The following is a 25,127-nucleotide window of genomic DNA, read 5'->3' on the forward strand; positions in this document are numbered from 1 at the left end:
TAGACTAGATTGCCCAAATACAGTAATAAATAACCCCAAATCTCAGCGGCTTACATCCACAACATTTCAGTTTGTTCTGATCATACATAGCCGTCACGGGCTGGGTACAGCCCTCCCCATGTTGTGTGATTCTGGGACCTAAGCACTTCTGTCTTGAGCATTTCTGATTATCATGGCACATGGAAAAAAGAGAACTTAGTGAACCATAGGCCAACTTTGAAAACTTTCTGTTTCATTGACCAAAGCAAGTATGTGACGGTACCTGACTTATTTAGGAGGGGGATATATAATTCTCTTACAGAAAGGGAGGGTGTCAAAAATGGGTTAACATAATGTGATTTACCATATTACTTAACTACTTCAAAGTAATGACTATACGATACACCTCTGTTCTACTTGAAATTTTCTGCTGAATGGGTTACCCATCCTCCTACCTCTAGTTTTCTTACTATTATTTGCCCATTCTTTTTCAGTTTCTTTATGTGGCCCTTATTAACCTCACTGTCCCTGAATGTTCATGCCTCCAAAGATTTTTAAACCTGATTCTCCTCTTTGCACTTTAGCCTTCCTTGGGGGATCCCTTGCGCTCCCGTAGCTGCCCATAGAGTCTCTAGCTACAGTCTGTATCTCTTCTTCGAGGAGAAGAGTCTCAGTTACCTATAAGACACCCATAGAGGCCCTTTTTTATGTTCAGCTCAGCAGACCCCCACCTGGACTCATTTCTTTTCAAAACATGTTCCTATTCTAATTTCCTGTCTCAGTAAACAGCACAACCGTGTTCCTGCTTGCTTGGTGCATAAGCTTGGGAATCATCCTAAATACTTCAGCCTTACTTCCTGATTGGTATGAAAGTCCTGTTTGTTATAAATACCATATACAGTTTTTCATTGTCATACTACTTTGATGATCACATTTTCATTATCATTTGCTCTTCCCAAATCTTGTCATTTCTCACCAGACGTCTGTGTTACTCTCCCAAATGGCCTCTGTATTTCCAAGGATGGACCCCTAATCCATCACCAGACAGCAGAAAAAGTGGTTTCTTAAGATACAAGAATCATTCCCCAGCTTCAAACTCCTCAATAGCTTTTCAATGCTGATTTCAAAAAAAGTCAGATACTATTTTTAACCAACAGACATATTCATAACACAGATTTAGACATACTTATTTGCGTACTTATTTCAAAGTCTCTTTAGACTCTGAACTCAAAAGAATAGGGATCTGGATTTATTTATGTCGGTACCCTTGGCACATAGCCCAGAACCTGAAGGCGGTTAGTGTTGGGTTTGTGTCCGTCGTAAGGGTGGCTTTGCTTCTGTCGAGTTTGATCTTGTCAGGTTGGCCCTTCCGTCCTCTCCTATCGTTCGTATCATTAAGCTGCTCATAGCTCTTTCCCCCAGCTTGGTTTGCTTGCATATCTGAGAAGGATGATTCTTTATGCCCTCGAGACCTGCCACATGGAGGAGACTGGGGATAGATTTCCATGCTACCGAACTCTGAGAAATAGATGTCATATGGCCATATGTTGGGGATGTATCAAAGAGAGTGAGTGGGTCAAGATGGAGGCTGAGCTCAGGCTGTGTTTGGGAAGCTAGGCAGAAGCTGATGATCAACCTGATGGTAGACATTGTTGATAAAATTTACTATGAAAGTCACACCACCACAAGCTGGTGAGGATGCAAAAAAATTGGCTCACTAATGCATGCTGGTGTGAATGTAAAATAGTACATCTACTCCAGAAAAATAGTTTGAGGCTTTGTTGAAAAACTAAATGTGCCACTACCATATGACTCACCAATTGTACTCCTGGGCATTTATTCAGGACATGAAACATGTTTATGCAAAAACCTGTACACAAATGTTCATAGCAGTTTTATTTGTAATAACCCAAACCTGCAAACAACCCAGTTGTCCTTCAACGGATGAATGCTTAAACAAACTGTTGTATATCTATAGGATGGGATACTTCCAGCAATAAAAGTGAATGAGCTATTGGTACATACAATGAGTTGGATGCATCTTCAGGGAATTATGCTAAGAAAACAAAAGCCATTCTCATAAAGCTAAATACCATATAATTCCATTTATATAACATTCTCTAAATGACACAGTTACAGAATGGAAACCAAATTGGTGATTTCCAGAGGTCTTATGGGGTGGGTGGGAGTAAGAGGGAAGTGAGTGTGCTACCTGAGGGCTGCATGAGAGATCCTCGTGGGGATTGGAAGTGTTTTGTATCTTGTCTGTATCATTGTCAGCATGCTGGTTTTGAATTGTACTATAGTTTTGCAAGGTGCTGCCATTAGGGGAAATTTGGTAGAGATATGCTGATCTCTGTATTATTTCTTACGACTGCATGTGACTCTATGATTATCTCAAAATAAAATGCTTATTTAAAAACGATCATGAAGATAAATAGAATATAGAAATATATATTATATAAAATTTACCTAATTTTATATATAGTTATTATATAACTTTCATTCCTTTGCTCCGTAAGTCCCACAGACTAGAGGAAACCACTATTAACAGTTTTATGTGATTTTTTAAGACATTTTCTGCACATTTAAAAACATGAATATATGCATAAAGAGGGAGTCATACTTCATTTAGACTGTCATCTATGCAAATATTTAAATTATTTCTAGTAGTAATTTCTTTTTTTTTTTAGATAATTATTTTTTATTGAAGGGTAGTTGACACACAGTATTACATTACATTAGTTTCAGGTGTACAACACAGTGATTCAACATTTATATACATGATAATTCTAAGTACCAGCTATCACCATACCAAGTTGTTACAATATTTTGACTATATTCCTTATGCTATACATTACATCCCGGTTACTTATTTATTTTACAATTGGAAGTGTGTACTTTTTTTTGGTTGTTGTTGTTAGGGCATCTCTCATATTTATTGATCAAATGGTTGTTAACGACAATAAAATTCTGTATAGGGGAGTCAATGCTCAATGCACAATCATTAATCCACCCCAAGCCTAATTTTCGTCAGTCTCCAATCTTCTGAAGCATAACGAACAAGTTCTTACATGGAGAACAAATTCTTACATAGTGAATAAGTTACATGGTGAACAGTACAAGGGCAGTCATCACAGAAACTTTTGGTTTTGCTCATGCATTATGAACTATAAACAGTCAGTTCAAATATGAATACACATTTGATTTTTATACTTGATTTATATGTGGATACCACATTTCTCTCTTTATTATTATTATTATTTTTAATAAAATGCTGAAGTGGTAGGTAGACATAAGATAAAGGTAGAAAACATAGTTTAGTGTTGTAAGAGAGCAAATGTAGATGATCAGGTGTGTGCCTGTAGACTATGTGTTAATCCAAGCTAGACAAGGGCAATAAAACATCCACATATGCAGAAGATTTCTCTCAGAACAGGGGGGGTGAGGTTCTAAGCCTCACCTCTGTTGATCCCCAATTTCTCACCTGATGGCCCCCCTGCGACTGTGCCTGTCTTAGGTTGTTCCTCCCTTGAGGAATCAGTAATTTCTTTCTTATCATAAAGAGTGCTAGAGTGAAACGTCAATATATTGGCATTCGTTTTGTACATACCTCTTCAGAAAAATCTCGGAACTGGAGAAGAAACGTTTAAAACTTCGGTAGCTACTAACAAATTTCTGTTGGAGAAAGCAGTTGGAATCTGACATAACTGAGGCCCCCAAAGTTCCCTTCTCTAAAATGGGATCGGGGACTCCAGACAATGCTAAGGGTGTGATTATTCTGCCCAAGAAAGCAATACATCCCTTTCTGCTATGTGATGGAGGGTCAGGATATGCAATGTATGAATCACATAACTTCTGTGATTTAAGTCAGGTAATAAGTGACTTAAGTCTGTGAATTAAGGCCTCTGTGTTTAAGTCAGATAATACCAACAGAGAAGTCAGTAAAATTTATTTATTTATTTATTTACTTACTTACTTACTTAATTTTAGAAAGGCACCAGTTGAAAAGTTCTCAGGTTGTTGAAACAGTTTAAAGACAGTAGGGGGGCACTCAGGTTTTTACCAACATCAAGAAAGACAGATGTTCTTAAACTTTATTCAAGAATATAGTCAAGATGAAAATAAGAAATACCAGCTCCTTCACTGGTATTAAAATTTTCCCTTGGCAACACAACTCAATGAAAATTATGTGATTTTCCTCCTTTCTAGTAACTATGTCTGGCTTCATTTCATGCATCTTTAAAAAGTGCTTTTTTTCCCTCTGCCTCTGCCCAAGTGTATCTTTATCAAATAAGAGAACATTTCTTGATTAGATAATAACAATTAATATGATTACTATCACTAATAGTAATAGTTATTGGCCATCTATTGTATTCTATATATTTTTTTAAATTCAACGAATGGTGATTAATTGTTGATTGCAATGTCTTTGCTAGAAATTGAGCACATAGTGATAAACAAAGCGACACGGCCCATACCCCCACAGATTGCTCAGTGTAAAGAAAGACACATAAACTATGCAAGTAAACATAGGTAAGTAGATAATTACAAATTGTTTAAGAACAATAAAGGAAAAGAATAGGATTTTAAGAATGGTAACAGTGACAAGAGGTTCCCTATTTTATTTTGGGAACCCATCTCAGCCAAAAAATGCTCTGGATAGAAGTTCCTGAAAGTGCATATATCCTGAGGACAAGGAGAACTTAGCTTCCTCAAAGAACTGAAAGAGTTTTATGTGACTGAAGCCCTGTGAGCAGAACAGAGGGATGTGAGATGAGGCTAGGCAGATAGAGATAAAACGATACTGGTGTCGTGGTAATGGGCACCGCTTCATCCCTAAGGGTCCAGGAGAGTCACAGGCAGTTTTGTGTCCAGCATTCCCCGTCTCTTCGAGTGGCCCCACTGCACGTCCAGTTGTATTAGTCAGAGCTTGGGAATCATTTCTGGTACTTCCTTTTCCTCGGCACAGCACACCCCAGTCATCACCAAGTGCTGTGCTGCTCAGCGGTCTCTCGGCTCCGTCTTCACTGACTCTCCCACATCGAGTGCCCCTCGTCTCTTGCGAGAGCTTCTTAGTGGGCTTCCTGCTTCTTCTCTGGACCCCTCAGTATGGTCTGCCCAGCAGCCAATGATCTTTCCAGAGGCAACAGTGATTGTTTTCATTCTAATGCTTAACACTTCTGTGGCTTTCCATTGTTCTGGAGCTACGAATGAAATCCTGACCATGCCTATGAGCATGCAAATGTTTTATAAAGAAATAAAAACATAGTGCACAGGATTATATATATAAGGATGTTTATTGCAGCATCCTTTGAAGAGCTGAAAAAATAAAAACTATGAATTATGAATATCTATCAACAGGGAGATTATGATATCTTAATTTACCAGCTATCAAGTAGCTTCTTAAAGATCTGTATTATTTACCTGAAGTAAATACCATGAGATGTTGTTAAATAAGAAAGGCAAGCTATGGAGTGAAGTGCACACAAAAAACTCGCTCTACCTTTGTGTGTATGTTTAGATTTGTTCACTGGGACAGGAGGAATGGAATCAGTATTCCAGGGCTGATTTGGGGAGATGGTTAACTTTGAAAAATATATACATTTTTCCACTTGCCCCCTCACCTCCCACCTTAGGCTGAGCATATTCTACTTTCATAATTTTTGAAGTGGAATTTGGAAGAAAACATTTTGTCAGTGAATACATACTAGATAGTAAGTTCGCCTCCCTCTCATAAAAACAAAAATAACAAAAGGAAATCCTATCATAGACTTAATTAACAGTGAAGTAAAGATCAGGGGCTTCAGGCTCACACAGATTTTTATTCAAGTTCAGGCTCCGGCGTTAGTGACCAGAGTGATCTTGAATGGGTTCCTTCAACTTCCAGCTTCTCAATTGCTTTAGTTCAAAAAGGAATAATGACATGTAATTCTTGTACCTGGTGTGTGGATTAAACGAGGTATCGTTTATGAAGGCCGAGCACGGGAAATGTCTCAGTTATTTCTGTCCCTTTGCCATCCTAGGCAGCTTTGGAGAGCCCACCCTTGAGTGACAGGCATCGTCACAGTCCGAGCTTTGATTCAAGCTGTCTGTCCCCTGGGCTGAACTGCCCTCCACCATCCTTCCCCATGTCTCCAAATAATTTCCCATCTATTAAGTTACAGCTCAAATATAATAACAAACTTGGAATATATTAATATAACAATAAAGGAAGACTTCCGAGGAGCCTTCCCGCATCTCCCAAAGCCGCGTCAGTGGCCCTTCACCCTGGATCCGGTGCTACCGTGCCTGCGCCTCTGCTGTGCCGGGTCACGCGGAGTGTGCTCGGTTCATCAGGGGCTCGGATCTTCTGTGTCAAAATGGTGAGTTACTGGAAGGCAAGACCGTGAGTGTTCAACTTTGCATCCTTCCTTTCTTGTTCTTAGGTGGAAGTTCTATGATCTTAATTTCTTAATACAGAACACAAGTATTTATTGATCAGCTATCCTGTCCAACACTGTTCTAATTGCTCACTATAGCTCCAGGAGCATTTACCAAAAAGGCCGAATTCTTGCCCCATGGAGCTTACATTCTATGGGGGTAGGCAGAGAAAAGGAACAAAGTCAGTCTCAACACTGCGTTAGAAGGTGAACGCAATGGAGAGAAGAGCACAGCAGCCCCGGGGGAGAAGCGCTGGCGGCCGGAGCACGTGACTAGGTGGAGGCTGGCCGAGGCCTCCCCGGACGGAGGCCCCCGAGGAGAGGCTCCCGGGAGGGGGAGCAGGCCGTGCGGGGTCCCGGGGAGGGTATTTCAGGCAGCAGGAGGAGTGGACGCAAGGCCCCGAGGAGGAGCATTCCTGGCGTCCCCGGACGCTGGGGGGGAGGAGGCCGGGGCGCGGGCCGTGCGGCTGGGTCGCGGCTGCCCTTGTGAGGAGCCTGGGAAACAGAGCTTTTGCTCAGAACCACATGTCAAGTAGCAGATGCGATCTGTACGCTCTGAACTGTATTTTAATAGAAGTGTTCTTTCCGCTCAGCATTTCTGTAAAGCGCCGTATGTAAACCCCCCCGAGCCCCAGTGTCCTGGCAGGAACCCAGGGCCTGGGGACCGGCCGGTGGTGCTGCGGACCGTGTGTGTCATCGGGCGCCGAAGGGGGGGCCCAGTCGGAGCCCAGACGGCCCTGCTGCGGGTTCCCACTCAGCCCCACTCGCCTGTTACGTGACCAGTTTACTTGGATCACATTGTGGTCATGAGGCTGCAGGAAGATGAAAGTATGAAGGGAATGGAAAAGAAAACCACTGTGCAGATGCACGAGATTCTTCATCTTCAAAAACAAGTGTCCCTGCGGGCTGCAAAGAGGTGTCTCACTGAAGGGTACAAAGAGAAGGTAGCAGAAGGTAGGAGGAGGAAACACCCTTTAGAACAAAGTAAAGCGATTTGGATATCTTCAAAATCTTCGTAGACTCCCAGAGATCTCGGACGGTTACTTCTTAGCAGTGTATCAAATCCGGGACCGATTTGTCTCCTGGTTTTTTTGTTTTTGTTTTGGTGGGGGGAAGAGTGATTTCAAACTGTACAACAAACAGGTGAATATAAAGGCAGAAACTCTCATAGGGCATGTTTCTCAAAAAAAGTAGCACATTTATTATTGTACTTAAAGTGAATATATTTTCCAGGCACAAATTGGGCTCTCAGAACCTGCAGGGATTTGGAGGGACACACTTGTTGGAGATAAGCAGTCTGCCTGTCAGATGCTGAATAGAATAGAAATCTTAGATATTTTTGGTTAAGTGGTGTGATATTTGAAATTAGCACAGTCTTGAAATTATCAACAAAATGATCCCAACCTACAGAATGGGAGAAAATATTTGTAAACCATATATCTGAAAAGGGGTAAATATCTAAAATAAATAAGGAAATCATACAGCTTAATAGCAAAATACAAAGTAAAACAAATAATCTGATTAAAAAGTAGGCAAAGAACCTGAGTAGACATTTTCCCAAAGATGACATGCAGGTGTCCAACAGGTGTATGAAGAAGTGCTCCCCGTCACCAATCATCAGGGAAACGTAAGTCAAAATCACAATGAGATATCTCCTCACAGCTGTTATAATGGTTAGCATCAAAAAAGATAAGAGATGACAAATATTGGTGGGGATGTGGAGAAGACAGTGCTCCTCCACTGTTAGTAGGGATGTAAAGTGGTACAACCATTATGGGGGTTCTTCAACAAGTTAAAAGCTATCATATGATCCAGCAAGCCCACCTCTGGGTCTATGTCCAAAGGAAATGAAATCACTATCTTGAAGAGGTGGCCCACCCCCATGTTCACAGCAGCACTATTTACAGTAGCCAAGACATGGAAACAACCTAAGTGTCTGTTGACAGATGAATGAATACAAAAGATGGAGTGTGTGTGTGTGTATAGACACCATGGAATATTATCCAGCCTTGAAAAAGGAAATCATGTCATTTTGCAACCATATGGATGAATCTTCAAAATATTATACTGTAGGAGTAAGTTAGACAATACTATGTGATCTCATTAGTATGTGGAATCTAAAAACAATGGAATTTGTAGAAGCAGAGAGTGGATTGGTGAGGGAAATAGATGAAGGTGGTCAAAGGTAACAAACTTCCAGTTACAAGATCAATACATTCTGGAGATCTAATGTACATCATAATGACTATACTAGCAATACTGCATTGCATACTTAAAAGTTGCTGGAAAGGTAGATCTCATAAGTTCTTACTACAAAAAAAATGCTGAGTGAAGGCTGTATTAACTAACTTTACTATGGTAATCATTTATATATATATATAAATAAAATCATGTTTATGCCTTAAACTTACACAATGTTATATGTTAATTATATCTCAGTAAAGCAGGGGAAAGAAGCTGGAAAATGCAGAGGGTGAGTTGTCTGAAGTTATTGTAGAAAGTAGTGTATTTTTCAGTATTTAGTAGGGGTTCAGTCTTTGATTAGCCATCTGTATTGTCAAAAGTTCTCTGTGTTGCATGAAGACCTATTCTGGCTATTAAAATAGGAAGCGAGACAAACAAAGGATTTATTGAAAATACACTGGATTGCTTTCTGTCAAAGTGCTTGGTGAGAACAAGACTCAGACAGCTCTTGAGAACTCAGTAGCAGAAGCATTGTAGCATTTCTCGTCCTGCTCTAGGAGTCCAGGCTTCTCTTAGTGTCTGCATCACAGGTTCTGGGGGAGTCCTTCTGGCCCAGCTGGGTCACGCTTTACGATGGTCTGATTCTCTGTGACTAGGTGAACATATGTATATTCACAGCAGCAGTGGCCACTGAGGGCCCACCTCTGGATAATGAGGTATCAGAACAAATGAAAGGGCCACACTAGACTTTTCTGGGACACTCCCATCCTCAACACTCTGTTATTCTATGAGAATGATAAGGACTAAGGAGGAGCAGTAACCCTGGTAATTAAAAAGATCATTGGTTTTTAATTTCCTGCTCCAGGAGAGCAGACTTAGATACTTTTAAAGATGTTCCAAAAAGGACGTAGGTGACCTTTATCTCTGACCTTCATAAATATTTTGGGGTTAAGACCCTTTTCTTGGAAGCCAATTTCAAATCTGCTTTATGTCATTTACTGATTCTGTGACTTTGGATTTGTTAACTTTATCTGGGTTTTAATTTCTCTGTTTTGAACCATTCTTTGGTTATTCTGGCCAATAATAATTGCTATGTATTTTATATTTCTTGCATCATTAAAAACTTCAGACCTGCTCAGGTAGTTATTACCAGCAACAAATATCTTCTCAATTAACTAGGATATGTGACCCCAAAGAGGACACATTCATTCTGACTTCTAGAGGCAAAAATGCAAAGCCAGGGTGTTCAAAAGAAGGCTGTGTTTGTTTGGAGCCAGGGCCTGCATCCTGAGAACTTGCTTGCAGTTCCTTGGAGGCCTCTGTCCTGGAGGATTTAGGAAGCAGAAGAACTGGAAGAGCAGGATTTGGCTGCCCTTGGATTATTCTGGAGCCCCGTAGGTGTGTCCTTAGAAACACAAGCCAGACAGAGGAAAACAATTACCGGCTAGAGAGGGTTTAAGATTTAAGAAAAATACAAAGATCTTTTAATCTTTTCTCTAACATTTATGTCTCTGCACTTTAAAATGTGAGATGTTTTATAATGAAAACAACTATAATTTATATTTGAGGAAATAAGCATCAACAAGAAAAATGAAGATGTAGGATATGTAAAGCAATGATCAGCAACAGGGATGAAGGGAGAATTCACATGGGCTAAACACAGGGCTAAACTGAGTCATCTGTTTCTTTTTGAGCTCTGGATAGGCAAGAAAAAATAAATAAAATAAATAGATCAAGTTACATAATATAAAGAAGGAAGCTGTCGTTAAGGAAGGCAAATTCTTTCTTCTTCTAATTCTAAAGGAAACTTTCCCATAGGACTCCGTGGAACGGATACTGAGCCAGGTCAGGCCTGGCTGCGGTTTGAGTTCCTTTTAAATTTATTTCCCAGGTCCCTTCTGAGGAAGTTGTGTCCCACCAAGTCTCAACATGCAATCGAGTGGGTCCATAGTGTATTTTTTTTCTTAATTCAAACATGTAATTAAAAACTAAAAATTCACAAAGTGCTTTCCCATAGTTTACTTCTTTAATAATGTTAGTAGTCTAGGGAGCTGTTTCACATTTTTTTTTACCATAAGATAGAAATTTATGCTTTAAGATGTCAAATGACTTAAGACAGCGGGTACCTTGAATCCCCATGATTTCAAGTGATGCAGGACAATAAGAGTTAAGATTTTAAGTCTATCAACATAAGGAAATGTTGCCGATGTGATTGAGCAGAGATTAGGAGGGTCTCAGATTATTAGGTGTGCCATTACGGGATCACTTGTCGAGACCTCGCCTCTCTTTGCTCATCATCTGAGAAGGAGCGCAGAAGTGCGCCTTCTTTGTAAAGCCCTCTGATGCCTACCCCGTTCTTCCTGTATTTCGTATCTCCTTCTCCAAGGCTTCCAAGGCACTCTGACACATGACTTCATCATGCTCTTCCTCAGTCCTGGAGTACAATGTGCTAAGTGCTATCCCAGACTATAAACTTCTCTTAGATGGGCAGTGTTATTTATTTATCTTGGTAGCACTGTTAGAATCTGACACATAGCAGGATTAAATAAGCATTAAAGGAGTTTGTAAGAAGGGGCATATGTTGTGAGATGGGATGTCTACCTACCTATGTATCTGCCTATCTTAATTGGGGAAACACCTGGAACTTTGGCTAGACTTTCTCTGATGGAGAAATAGGCATTGATGTGAATCACTTAATTCAAAAGTGATGACTTGCTCTTGATTTATGAGTGCAACTTTTAAAGCTACTTATTAAGTGCAGAGTCACTGGGGTTCAAAGTGACTCTGCTCAAACCATCCAAAATTTAATTTCTGCCTGAGAGGCTTTCTTCTACTCAGCCCAATTTTTAAAATATCCCTAGACTGAGCCATTCCTCCTGTCTGTTAGGGCACCTAAGACTGGTTCATGAATCTACTCAAACTTTTCCTATATGCAGTTAAAAAAAATTCTGGCCTTACGGTAACATTTTTAATGTTAATAAAGAGCAAAGTGAGACTCACGGAGGTCAAGTGACCTCCCTGTGGTCCTCAAACCATTAAGCGGCCAAGTTAGCAGGTGCACTTACACCTTCTCTGTTTTTGCTCTTTCTACTCCTTCCTGTTGTCTTATCTCATACATAAACTTTCTCATACATTGAACGTCTAGGGAGATACTCCGAAGATTCATGCCTGAATATCTAAAACAGAGGAAGTACTTAGTACTTAGCTACTGATGTACTTCCCCAACTCTAGCATTTCTGTTTTTGTATTTCAATATCCATTCACAGGAGAGAGCAGAATAAGGAAACAGAAGATACTTTGGAGTCCTCCACCCATATAATTTTCACAAAGAGTAGTCCTTCCTTATCTGCAGTGACCCGCGGTCAGCTGTGGTCCAGATGCAGGTGACTTCCTTCTGAGCGTTTGTCAACAGCAGCCTATGTCAGGCTGCCTGTGTCACTCACTTCACTGCACCTCATCACACAGGCCTTCTCTCATCTCACACCATCACAAGAAGAACAGTGAATGCAGTACAATAAGGTATTTTGAGAGAGCAAGACCGAGACCACATTCACATAACATTTATTACAGTGTATTGTTATAACTGTTCTATTTTATTATGTTATTGTTGTTAATCTCTTACTGTGCCTAAATTATAAATTAAACTTTATCATAGGTATGTGTGTAAAGGAAGAGACAGCACACACGGGGCTGGTAGTTTCCATGGTCCCAGGCACCCGCTGGGTCTCCTGGCACGTGGCCCCCGTGGGTGCGGGCGGACGACTCTAAGCCTGACCTTGTGGGATTTAGAGGCCTTGCTAGTCCTTAGGTTCAGCAAATCTCACTCTTCTCATGAGTCATTGATCCCATGACTGTATGGTCTTTAGGTTTCAGTGCATAGATCCCCTCATTTCACAGGTGGGACTCACACAAAGCACGTTACTGGTAGAGCTGTGACAGGACCAGGCCCCCTGATTCCCAGTGCTTACTCTCACCTTACTTTCACCCCACAGCTGTACCTTCTCCCTTAAGAGAATATTAGTAAGCAGTGACTTTCAAATGATAAAAATACATCTACTTAACATTAATTTTAAAAAACTACAGCAAGAACAAAGCAAAAACTAAACAAAAAAAAATGTACCTTTTCTGCTTATAAGAAGGTATGGGTGCCCAAATTCATTAAATAAAATCAGAAAGACTGTTTTTATCCTTTGTCCAGTGGACTAATATTTTAGTTGTAAATTTTAAGTTAAAATCACCTGGGAAGTCACTTTGATGGCTTCTCTTGTTTATCGCCAAATTCCATAAATCCTCTTGAAAAGGAAAAAATAAATAAAAAAGAATTATTAATTAGTCTGAACAGAAATGATCAGTGATGGTGTTTTACTATGATCACTAGGGTGTCTTGTGTTTGGGCCACACTTTTCTTCTCCAGATTTTCCTATTTCATAAATAAGTAAGATCTAAGATTTCTATAACAGTTCATAGTCAACAAGCCTTTACACACAACTATCTCTTTGAATCTGCTAATAAATCCGGTAGTTACATGTCTGTTCATAGGTAAACTCTTTAAAATCAGGTATTTTGTTATAGTTCAGTAATATCTTTGCCCAGCACCTAGAACACTGCCTGGCATACACTCTGCATTAGTGCATATTTGTTGACTGGATAAAGGAATTAATTTTTATCTCTTTTTACATATGAAAAAAAACCTCTGAAACTCAACATGATCACACACATTGTCCAAGTCACATGGCTGGGAAATTGCAAAGCAAAATCTAAAACAGATCTCCGGAACCATAAATCGATACCAGAACCATCAAAATCTATTTGAGGGATTAGGAGGTTATAGTCTGGCGGAGAAAACAGACACATTCAGACACAAATAATTTAAAACATTGAGGGGGTAAGCTGTTGTGAAGATTACTACCAAGCATTGTGAAAGCCTAGCCAGAGTGTGAACACCAGCACTTCTTAGATGTCTTCCCAGAGCTTATCTTTGTCCTGGACTTTAGAAGATGACCAGACTTGTGTGGTGATCAGACTGGGGGCGGGGGCTGGGGGTAGCGGTGCCGGCTGAGAGAAAAGCGCATGCAAAGATGTTGGGGGTTCATACAAACCTGACGTGCTTTGGAACAAAAATCATTTGTCACTGGGAGTATCAGGTGTTTGGCTTCAGGAGAGAGAAGTGATGAAGTATGTATACTGGCATCAGGGAAGAACTTGTAACAGCAGCCAAACGTGTTTGCTCTGAGTCTACAGGCCGTGGAGATTCATGAAAGGGTTTCAAGCACAGCAGTGAGAGAACCAATTTTTTTTTTTTTTTTTACATAATTCTGATAGTAGGTACAGGATGGATTGGAGTGAGGAGAGATAGAAACTGCAAAATTAATTATAAATATAATGAAAAGTTTGGGAAAGAGATGATGAAGGACTTGACTAGGCCAAAGAGTGGAGCTGAAGAAGAGAAATGGTATAAGGAAACAATTTAGAGGTAGAATACCCAGCTCTTGGGCGAAGGGGATGACGAGCAGAAAGGATGGAGGGCTCTGCGGTGTCTGGATTCCGGGCGGATGGAGATGTGCCTTCCGGAAATAAGGAACACGGGAAGAGGAGCAGGGGTGTGAGGTAATGGGCTTGGGCTTAGACCAGCTGAATTTGAGGCCTTGCTGGAAAACCTAGGTGAGATTTTTTAGAAAGCAGAGAGTCATTTCAGTCTGTAGCTCAGGACAAAGAATGCAAAGATACCTGAGCCTGGAAGTCACTGGAGTGTATGTGACATTCCTGTGTGGAAGCTGTGATGTGAAAAAGCAGGCAGTGTGCATTCGGAGCCGTGAGGAACAATGAGGCCGGGGCACATGCATGAAGAGAAGTCAGATGAATGAGGAAGAATGGCCGGAGGCAGAGAGAGAACCCTGGAAACAGGGTTATGGGGGCGGAGGGAGATTCCCAAGAACTGGACGCTTCTCAAGGGGTCAGAGGAATCAAGAATACGTATATTTGTTTAGGACCATGTTGACCAGGGCGCAGTTCACAGAACTCTACATGTGGCCCCGCAGGCGGGCGGAGGGAGCGAGCCGGTCTGCTCGCCATCCTGACAGCACGCGTCTGACGCCGACGATGGGCCCTGCGCGGCACTTAGGCGGCTGCCGGACTGGAGCAGGTGAAGAAGGCCTTCCTCCTTCTGTGGACCCGTTTATGCAGCCCCACCGTTCCTGTCATTCTCTCTTTTTAATCAAAACCCACCAGGTCCCGTGTGGCTCAGACGGCCTCTCACCTTTGCCCTGAACACTGCCCCAGGTGTCACGGCCCCGGCGAGCTGCTTTCTCCAGAAACTACCTGTGATGTTTGGCTGGCACCCATCTAATTTAACAGCTCTTTAGTTATCACGTTTGCTCATGCCGTCTTACCATAAGGACTGCGCATTCCTTGAGAAGTTCACAGTCTAGATTTTTCCTTCACAATCCCTGGCCCTACACTGCACATACTGAGTACTTAATACTCCCTGATGGTCTCCTCCGATGCCTCATCACCCATTGTGTTTATGGAGGACGGTTAGATTCATTCCCTTAAGCAAGGAATGCTGTGTCCTTCAGCAGATATCTCTCAGGATACTTTGGTCAAGTTGGGGTAGATGGTCTTTAGATCTGATCTCTAAGGTCCTTTTCCGTAATTAATTACTGTGTGCCTGCCATGACTTGCAGGGTGCTGGGCCATAGCGGTGAGCTAGATAGATCTGGTCCCTATTATCACACAGCTACACGATCAAACATGAATCATTTGAGATGGTGACATAGGTTATAATGGCACCATGACAAGGTAAAGTGATGGAGACTGACCAGGGAATAAGAGAAGGTCATAGTAATGTGGGGGGGTTACAGGACCGTTTTCTCAGGAGGTGACTTAGATAAGTGGCAGGGCAAAGCAGCAGCCATGAGAGAAGGAATGAACGTTTAGGCAGAAATGAAAGGGGGACAGAGAGCCTGAGACGGTTTAAGTTCCAGAAACAGAAAGAAAATCATTAACTCAGGATATCATGAGGGGAAGAGAAAATAGCAGAGGGTAAGGTGCCATTTCTGAACCCAGAGCTGACAGCAGTTCTGTATGTAGTATTGCAGATCAACTTTCAGGGTTAGCAGGGGAAAAAAGTGCTATTTTACATCTGGCGAATTTCCTAGGAAAGGAATAAAAAGTGATTATTTTTCCAACTCCTCACATTGCTATTGCTGTGATTTATAACAATATGAATTGCCCTAGAGTCTAGTCTGTACTTTGTATGTAACGGGTGCTACTCTTATTGTTTGCTTGTCAATTTCTTCCTAGTTTATATTACCAATCATGGGAATACAAGAGTTGCAAAAGCAACCACAATAGGATAAATGAATATCTGTGAGTTTCAACAGTTTATGTGTGAGAACTGTACCCTGAATCCTGCTCATCCACATGATAATATGTTGATTTAAGCAGAACATAGATCGTAAAAAGCCCCCTGACTGCTTCTATATACAAGTGTTTCTTGATCTGTTACTGGTCATAGATCCCTTTGGAAATCTAGTAAAAGCCAGAAGCACTTTCCCTAGAAAAATGCAAAGATTCACAATTACACAAAATATGAATTGAAATGTAAAGGCTATGTGGACCATTACGGCCTAGCTGTGTAGGCCAGAGAATCTCATCGAGGGCTTTCGAAATGTACTATGTGGTACAGTCGCTTGGAAACCTGTTAAAGAGCATATCCTTAGCCTTGTCCCAGGAAGGTGCAAGATGAGAACCTGCACTTTATATACATTTTCCAGGGGATTCTGAGGCAGGAGATAGCAGACCGCTCTTTGTCAAACTCTGCTTAGGGGTCTACAAAGGAGAGAAAAAGAAGGCAGAGGCTCAGAGAGGTGGAGACTGGGGCACCTGGACATTCGGAAGAATGATTTCGGTCCTGGAGAGCTGAAACTGGGGGACTAATGTGAGGAGAATGAGGAGTACGGTGAAGTGGAGGTGAAAGTCACAGTGACGTAGGCCGGAGGAAGGTGCTTCAGGAGCTGGGCGCGGGCACTTGGAAGCAAGATCAGCAGGGAGATTCCGGGCTGTGCCATCTGCCGCCACGGCATCCCTTGTGGTCAAAACAGACCCTCATCTGAGAGGGTCTCGGGAGGGCCTCCGAGGCGACCTTAGCGACGTCTCTGCCGACCCCTTGAGTTACCCGCACTACAAGATAAAGGCAGGACTCCTCCCACCGACCCCTGATGAGCGCAGCGGGGCCTGCCACCTTCACCAAAGAAGCGCAGTGTCTGCACCGGGCGGGTCCTTCTCCTCCTGACTTTACAGACGAGCAGCCCGAGGCGCCCAGGGAGGGCGGGCCGTGCCCAGGACCCCCTGTGTCGGCGCGGGACCTCGGCTCCCTGGGCCCGGGCCCGGCGCTCTCCCTCCTACGTACAGGGTCCTGAGATCAAAATCAGCGCACGGGGTCCCTTGGTGGCAGCGCCCACCCCGAAGGGGCTCACGGCGACGCACGCGGGCGCGGCTGCCCCTGAAGGTGGGCGGCACCCGTCCATCAAAGTGACACTCGGCTCGCGCCGCAGGTTTATTTCTCGCTCAGCTAAGTGCTGCCATTGCCGGCAGCCCCCCGGGCAGAGGACGGGCCGCGTCGGGCTTACGTGCTGCGGGTCATGGAGCGGAGGATGAGCTCCACCGCGTTCTCGATGATCTCCGTGCCCAGCAGGTTCAGGAACTTGGGGAACTCCCTCTGCAGCTTGCGGCCCGACTCCTCCGGTCCGTCCTCCGGCTTCTCAGCCGCATTTCCACCCGGAGCGTCTTCTGAAAAACAGCAGCGTCTCAGAGGTGGTGCTCCGCACCCGACGGGAAGTTCTCTGGTCAGTGGCGGAGGCCCTAGGACCCCCTGAAGCCCACCCCCCTTCTTAGCGGTCTTGGGCAGTAACGTTTACTGAACATTTAACGCCTGCCTGGTTAAAGTCTTCACACTTATTTCTAAAAACAGACAGATGCCGATGTTTAGGCAGACTTTGGTTCCCTTCCCAGATGTGGAAACTGGATTCGTGGAGATGGAGGCCCTTGTCTAGGGCTAAGCCGCGAGTGAACCCCAGGGCCAGGGCCGAGATGCAGGACGCCTGGTTTTCATGCGTTTTTCTCCACGTAATCCATGGCCCGTGGTAATGATAATACTGAGAATAATAATGCTGATACTCAGAATACTGCATAATCGAGGATAGCATTCGGTGAGCACATACCTGTGTCAGCCAATTCACATGCATTGCCTCGTTTTATTCTCAGAGCACCCCGATGAGGTAGGCAAAATTAGTTCCCCAAGTTAAAGATAAAGAAATGGAAGTTGAGAGAGGTTTAGAAGCTGGTTCAAAGTTATAGGCTCAGTAAGTGGCAGAAACAGAATTCAGCCCCATGTCTGTCTGGCATTAAATTGGGTATTCTTAAGTACTCTGATGAATGGCTTAGTCTTTGACAGAAATGTTATTATGATCCATCTGCGAGTGTGTAAGATTCAGAGTAGACCAGATTTGATAAGTAAAAAAACAGGATGCCCAGTTAGAGTTGAATTTCAGATAATACAACATTTTTTTTTTAGTATAAGAATGATCCATGCAGTATTTCAGACATACTTAAAGAAAATTATTCATTGTTTATCTGAAATTCAAATTTAACTGTGTGTCCTGGTTTTTATCTGGCAACCTACCACCAGTTTTGACTCAAGAAGTCCAACTTCTAGGCAAGGTACCCCATGACTGAATATGTGGAAGCTGTCAAATTATGTTAGCCTTTTATGTGTATTTGTTCTAAAATAGAAACTATGAGTAAAAAGATACGGCTTTCAATTCTGCACACATTTATTATTTACTATGCCGAGACAGAATGTTTGATAGGAGCATCAGTCTGGGACCTATAACCAAATCAGTACACTGATCGCCAAGTATTTGTTCATTCAGCTGTTGTTTTTTGCACTCAACAGGTATTTTTTGAGCCTGCAGTTGTATACAGAGCACATGCTAAGAGTTAAGGTAAATATGGACAGAAAGGGATGCGATTCTCACATAAAGTGCAGGGCAGGCACAGTGGCCAGAATTCTTTTATTTTCATCACGAGAAGCGGAATGGAAGAGAACGTGTATTTACAGATACTGGGGTGGTATTAACATCACGTGCCTTAATCCTTATTCAGTTCCGTGATGGCATTCCAGTTTCAGAGGAGAGGAAACAGACCCTCAGACAAGTTAAATGACTCACCTAAAATCACACATGTGGAAAGTGACTGAGCCAGGGTTTGAACTGAATTTAAAAAATCTCTACAGAGCATGTTATTTCATGCAGTTGCCCCCTGGTTACATTTCATGCAGTTGCCCCCTGGATACATTTACCAAGTGCAAAACAGGTAAATTTTGCCTGAGAAGCAAATTCCCTTTTTCCCCTGTATTCCTAAATATTACTTGCATAAGAATTTAATTTAATTGACTTTTATTTTAATTATGACACCAAGTGCTATAGCTTTTCAATATGCCATGGCCTGGGATTGGATTATGTGTGAAGACTGGATTCTTGGCCGCAGGCTTCGGGCCATATACATACTGAGCGGTAGCAGTGTGGTGGGTCATATGTTTTGGAGTCTTGCATACCTGAGTTTGATTCTTGTTTTTGACAGATAATTTGCCATGTAACCTTGCACATGATACTTAAGTACTCTTAGTTTCCTCAGTGTATTATTGTCAGGATTGAAAGATGTCTTGTATCTTTCATACCTATCATATGTATGTATGTATACATATGCATATGTATACATACATAAATATGTCCATATATCATATTCATACCACTTATTGCAATACCAGGCCCAAGGCAGGGTCATAGTAAATGCTTGCTGTATTAGTATTGCTGTTATTAATACTATTAGCAACAAAATGATTTATACTGCTCTACTGCTTTAGGAGATTAAAAAAAATTTTTAAAGGCTGTTAAATATTAAGAAACTTGACACACTAGAAACCAATTATCAAGACCGATGGTTGAGTATATTCTCTTTTCATATATAATATCAATTAACATTTATTTACATTAACTACCTGGTTGAGTTTCTTCATTGGTGTAATTATAAAGTTCTGAAACAAAAAGTATTGCTGATTTTTTTGTACAATTTTTATAGTTTACAAAGCGATTACCAAAGCATGATCATTCGACCCAGTGAAGTTGACAGTTATTCCATTTCAGAGATGAAGAAACAGATTCAGAGCAGTGGACTAATTTAACTCATGAGAGGCAGAGATGAGACCGGATTCAAGGGTATAAGTCTCCCCTGTCACTCTATCACAGCGATTATGGTCAGAGTGGACGACACAGCGGTGGGAGAGGCCCTCTCTTCAGTGATTCTGCCAGGCGTGCCTGCCTGCGCGTTGTGCTGGGGCACAGTGGGGGCCGGGGGTGTGAGCTCTGCCAGGCTACCCGGAGAACAGCTCAGAGGGCTCTAGTACTGAGTATTTGCCATGTCTGTGTTTTTTGCTCTATCATTCTGAATGGAGATAAGACACCATCCTCTGCAGACCGAAAATAAATTAGTGAGAATTCTGCCTGCTGCCTGTGGTCCTCTTTGCACTTGTAACAAACATGCTTACTTATAATGGAAAGAATCATGGCACTTTGTTTTCAGTTCCAAGTGTGTGACTCCCACCTGTGTCTGTGCTCAAGCAACGTTCCCTCTCAAGCTTGGCTTAGTGACCTACAGTCGGGGGTGATGACACTGCATGTTTACTGGAAAAGGTTATTATGAGAGTCACATGAGCTAATAAAGGATAACAATAATAATATACATTGGATGCTTATACTTTTCCAATTTGTTTTGCCTCTTTTATTTAACTTTCATGATGACTTTATGATAAAGTTAACTACTGATACTCTTTGTTGTGTTTGAGGCCCACAGAGGTTAAATAACATGCCAGAAGCCACATTTCTGATCAGCAATAGAGCCAGGCCTAGGAGTCTTATTCCAGAGGAAATCTTCCTCCCCTTTGAACACTATCAGTTATAATCATCAAACAATCCCTCCAACCCCCCCATCAGCTCTTAAGGAATTTATAATATAATAGTGTCACTAACCATATGAATATATAAGAAAAAGCAATCATTCCAACTTCATGTATTCTCTGAAAATAGAGGCTGTATAGCTGAAGTGCATTCGAATAAAAATCCTACTGTTGTTAGATGTGCCTCTTGTCTCCCAATCCAGCGCCCTTTCTGCAGTGCTCAGAGTTCCTTCCCCCTCCCTCCTTTTATGGTCCAGATCAGTGCCCCCGTTTGCCTCCAATCATAGCTTACTAGTGCGCATTGCATGAACTGTGACCAGAAGCACTTACCGGCATGGCAAGTCAGGATTAAGACAACAAGCAGTCCCAGGACAAATGTCAGCCGAAGCACGGAGACAGCCATGCTTGCAGCACTGGGTATCGGTGCAGATAAATTGTTCAGATGCACCTGAAGCCTCCGTGCATTTATAGGGCATAGATGACATCACCGGCCATGGAATTCAGGCTGTTGTGCAAGACGTCTTCACAGCTCGCTCTGAGAGCTCTATTAGTGAGCCCTGCCCTATCTTCCAAATCAAAGCTTTTCACGTAGGGGAAGAAAAACCCTCTTGGTTTTTCTACTGTGTACTTATAAATGGCATTGGAATATCTCTTTTAGAGGTAGTTGCAATGCTGTTGTTGACAGTTCGGTGGGTATCAGGCAGAATTCCTGTTCAGTGCCAAGGAGCAAGCAATAAAGCAGATTGGGGAGGCGTGCCTGCTCCCCTCCCTGAGCTCTCTGCTCTTTCCCATGCCCAGCTGATTGCTTGTCCTCACGCGGGCATGCCCATTCACACCCCCTGCGTTTGCCCCAGGGTAGCTTCCCTGTCATCTCCCCTTGGGGTATTCCTGCTTACTTCTCAGGCTCAGGGCCACGTGCCCCCTTCTCTATGGAACCTTCATGCTGGTCATCCCACTTGGCTCGAGAGAGGCGGTCTAGCATCTGTCCTGTAGAACCCTTGACCTATTGTTTGAGGGCAGAGTACTTTACTACCTCTCTTCTCCTTTAGCCTGTTGATCTGCTAAGGGTGGAGGGTTCCATCCACTTCTGAATCCTCAGGACCCTAACCTAGTGCTTGGCTGGTGTCAGCTTTGACTTCACTTCCTCTGGAAGTTGTTCTGTTTCTTCCATGCAGAGCTATAGGTTCTCTCATTCGTCTGATAAATGCCTGCTTAAATCTTTCCACCACTGGGCTGTAGGCTCCTTAAAGGCAAGACTATCTTTTTCAGAGTTGAATACATATTACCCAAGCCATATAGCAAACATTAGAAAAAAGAAAAGCAAATAATTAAATTAAATTATTGCACTTAGTGAAAAAGAATATTGGTTTTGATGCTGCTATGCACCTCAGGTATGAAATACCCTTCCATTTGGATACAAACACTAAACAGGATAAAATCTGGTTTGTGTCTGTATGATCCTGGCTATCTTGAGGAATGCTATAGTTTCAGTTAGTTGGGATGAGGACTTGGGGGGCCCTAAATCATAGATTCGCCCAAACTTATACATTGTGAGTGTCAGAGGCCATTTTAATAAATGGCGAAAGTCAGTGAGGTATGGAAACAGGAGGCTTTTCCCGTGTCCCAGAGCCCAGGCTAAGACCCGGTGCTCTTACTCCCCCGTTAATAGTCCACAAGGCGCCAGACTGCACGTGAAAGCCATCGGGCAGCTCTGCTCAGACCCCGCCAGCCTCTCTAACCTGTCTTCTCAAGAAGACTCTGATCCTGCCTCTCCTATACAAGGGATTGTAACCCGGATATACTGGCCACAGTAGGAAGCTCTCAGAGAGTCAGATTGATGCCATCACTGCTTTGGATTGAGCACTGCGCCTACCTAAGGGGCTAGTGGGCAAACACCATTCAAGTGCTCTGTTGTAGCCAGGCCACGGGCCCTGACATGTGGCTCTCCTGGCCTGGGAAGGGTAACAATACCTTTCACTTTGCACAAGCTTTGCGCCCTTGGCTTAATTAACCCAGAAGTGGTCCTATTTTTCTAGGTCACCACAAGAACCCTGTACGGGCAAGTTAAGGCTCTGCACATGGCCACCTAGGAGAGAGGCCTGCGGGCCCCTTAAGGACGTCAGCCGATGGGGCCTGCAGGCAAGTCCTGCATCAGCTGCTGTTGGTGGTCTAGTGTCAAGGGCATATACCGTCCTGACAGTCAGGGGAGCCGGCGTCTAATCCTGCCAGGACCACTGATTCACGGTGTGACCCTGCTTAAATACCCTCAGTTTTCTCTGTTTGCTGTGTTCATATTTATTCTTCTCATTTATTCCTTTTAGTTTCAGATTTCAGCTAAAGTGTCTCTCTTGGTGAAACCTTCTGTGATCCTCTAATCTAGTTCAGTTCCCTCTGTTATAATCTTTTATATATTCTGTATTCTTCCTTCTTAGCAATTAAATGTTGTTTTGTTTGTTTATTGAATTACTTAATGTCTCTTTTCCCAAGTGATGTTAGATCTAGAATAGAAGGATTCTGGTCTATTTTGTTCAGTGAGACAGCACTGGTTTCTAAGATAGTACCTTACACGTAGAGATACCCAATGAACTGAATAAATGAATCAATGAATAATTTTGAGGAGAGAAGCCCGGACTAGTGTAATCGTTCTATCAGTTACTATCTGTGTGACTTTGCCAAATGACTGATGCCACTCTAAGTCTCAGTTTCTCCATCTGAAAAATTGGGACATGTTATAGTTTCCTGTCTATTTAATCGCACCATCTTAAGGACATAGGAGATAACAGATAAAATGCCTGATAAACTGTGAAGAGCCTTTATTTATTTATTAATTCAGTCAGTCAGTCAGTCTTACTGATAATTAATTGGCATACATCTCTGTAAGTTTAAGGTATACAGCATGTTTCATTTACATATATTGTGAAATGATTATTACAATAAGTTCAGCTAATCTCCATCTTCTCATATAGATGCAATAAAAAGAAAGAGGTAAGGAATAAAGGGAAGAAGAGTTTTCCCCTTGTGATGAGAACTCTCAGGATTTATTCCCTCAACACCTGTCCTGGACGCCGTGCAGCAGTGATGGCTCTGCTTGAGTTTTACGTGGCATCCCCAGTGGTTACAGATCTTATCACTGGATGTTTGTACCTTTTGACCCCCTTTATTCAATTCCCCTCTCTCCCAGTCTTCTTCTCTGGTAACCCCAAGTCTGATCTCTTTTTCTATGAGTCTGCTGCTTTTGTTTTGTATCTAGATCCCACATACAAGTGAGATCATAGAGTATTTGTCTTTCTGACTTAGTTCACTGAGCACAATGCCTTCAAGGTCCATCCCTGTTGTTACAAATAATAGGATGTACTTTTTTATTGCTGAATACTATTCCATTGTATATATACCACAACTTCTTTATCCCTTCATCCATTTATGGACATGTAGGTTGTTCCCATACCTTGGCTACTGTAAATAAGGAATCTTTGCTGTGTGACATACTAATAGCAGTTAAGAAGCTGTAACTTATCCTCCATTGCCATAAGCAAATGAATTTGACTTTAGATGGAGAAGAAACCAGCACCCTCAAAGACGGTTTATCCAGGCTAGGAAGAGGAAGATGAGGATCGCCCCCCAGAATGCTGTTCTAGTTTGATAAGAAGACAGGAGAATGAAGGGACTATGGAATGCTTTGATTCCTAAGGACGTTCCCGTTATGACATGGAGTCATCAGAGCTCTTTGTTAGGGAGAGAATCCCAATATGGGCTGGAAACCTCATAGAGAGATTTTAATGTGTATGTTAATGGTTAAAAGAATGGGTTTTTGGGATCAAACAGAAATAGGTTTGAGTTTCAGATTTGCCACATACAAGCTGTGTGAACTGTGACCTCATAAATATTTCCTTACTTCTTTATTCCTTGGATCCAATGTCTGCAAAAATAGGAATAATGGTATCTTGAAGGGTTGTCATGAGGATTGGATGACAAAATTCATGCAAATAGTCAGCACAGTGCCTTGTACACACTCCGAAAAATAAGCAGCAGACGTAGTGAACTCTTCTGCTCCGCTCTGTCCTGTCTTCTCCTGGGTCATGCCAGAGGAGGGGCGCGACTCACGCAGCACGGGCAGCTGTGCGAGCATTAGGGCCGATAATAATAATAATAATAATAATAGACTGATGTTGACTCTGGCCAGTTATCAAACTAGATACAACATATCAACAAAGCTATTAGGAGGCTGCCATTATTACCCTCATTTAACATAAGGAAATTCAAGCTTATATGTAATTTGCCCGGGGTTACAAATCATGTATGAGCCAGAGCAAGGAATTGAATTCAAGGACATGTGACTTCAAAGTTTGTGCTTTTTCCTCTTACACTGTGTTGCGCTGGCACCTGCTCAGGCTGCTGGCAAGAAGCCTGGGTCAGATGAGGCGCCCTCGAGTCACGAGCCTGTTGGTCCACGGCTTCATCTGCGTCTGCTCTGTTTTTCCCCTTAGTCTCTCGATCTCCCACTGACCTTTGAATGAAGGTCTGACCCAAAT

General features: G+C 42.5%; 1 protein-coding gene across 3 annotated transcripts; it reads right to left on the reverse strand.

The window, feature by feature from the left end:
• Nucleotides 1-7,574: 7,574 nt before the first annotated feature.
• On the reverse strand, nt 7,575-21,258 carry C13H5orf46 (chromosome 13 C5orf46 homolog). Of its 3 annotated transcripts, XM_036894578.2 has the most exons (4): nt 20,929-21,087; nt 17,216-17,375; nt 12,824-12,877; nt 9,752-9,990 (listed from the first exon to the last, which is right to left on the reverse strand). In XM_036894578.2, the coding sequence occupies exons 1-3, from the start codon at nt 20,999-21,001 to the stop codon at nt 12,832-12,834; spliced, it is 279 nt and encodes a 92-aa protein (XP_036750473.1). In that variant the 5' UTR covers nt 21,002-21,087; the 3' UTR covers nt 9,752-9,990; nt 12,824-12,831. The 3 variants fall into 3 exon arrangements, with proteins under 3 accessions (XP_036750468.2, XP_036750457.2, XP_036750473.1); XM_036894573.2 differs by lacking the exon at nt 12,824-12,877 and having other exon boundaries at nt 7,575-9,990; nt 17,216-17,372; nt 20,929-21,258; XM_036894562.2 differs by lacking the exon at nt 12,824-12,877 and having other exon boundaries at nt 7,575-9,990.
• Nucleotides 21,259-25,127: the final 3,869 nt, after the last annotated feature.

Source organism: Manis pentadactyla, chromosome 13 (genome assembly GCF_030020395.1).
Source record: "Manis pentadactyla isolate mManPen7 chromosome 13, mManPen7.hap1, whole genome shotgun sequence".
Taxonomy (NCBI): Eukaryota; Metazoa; Chordata; class Mammalia; order Pholidota; family Manidae; genus Manis; species Manis pentadactyla.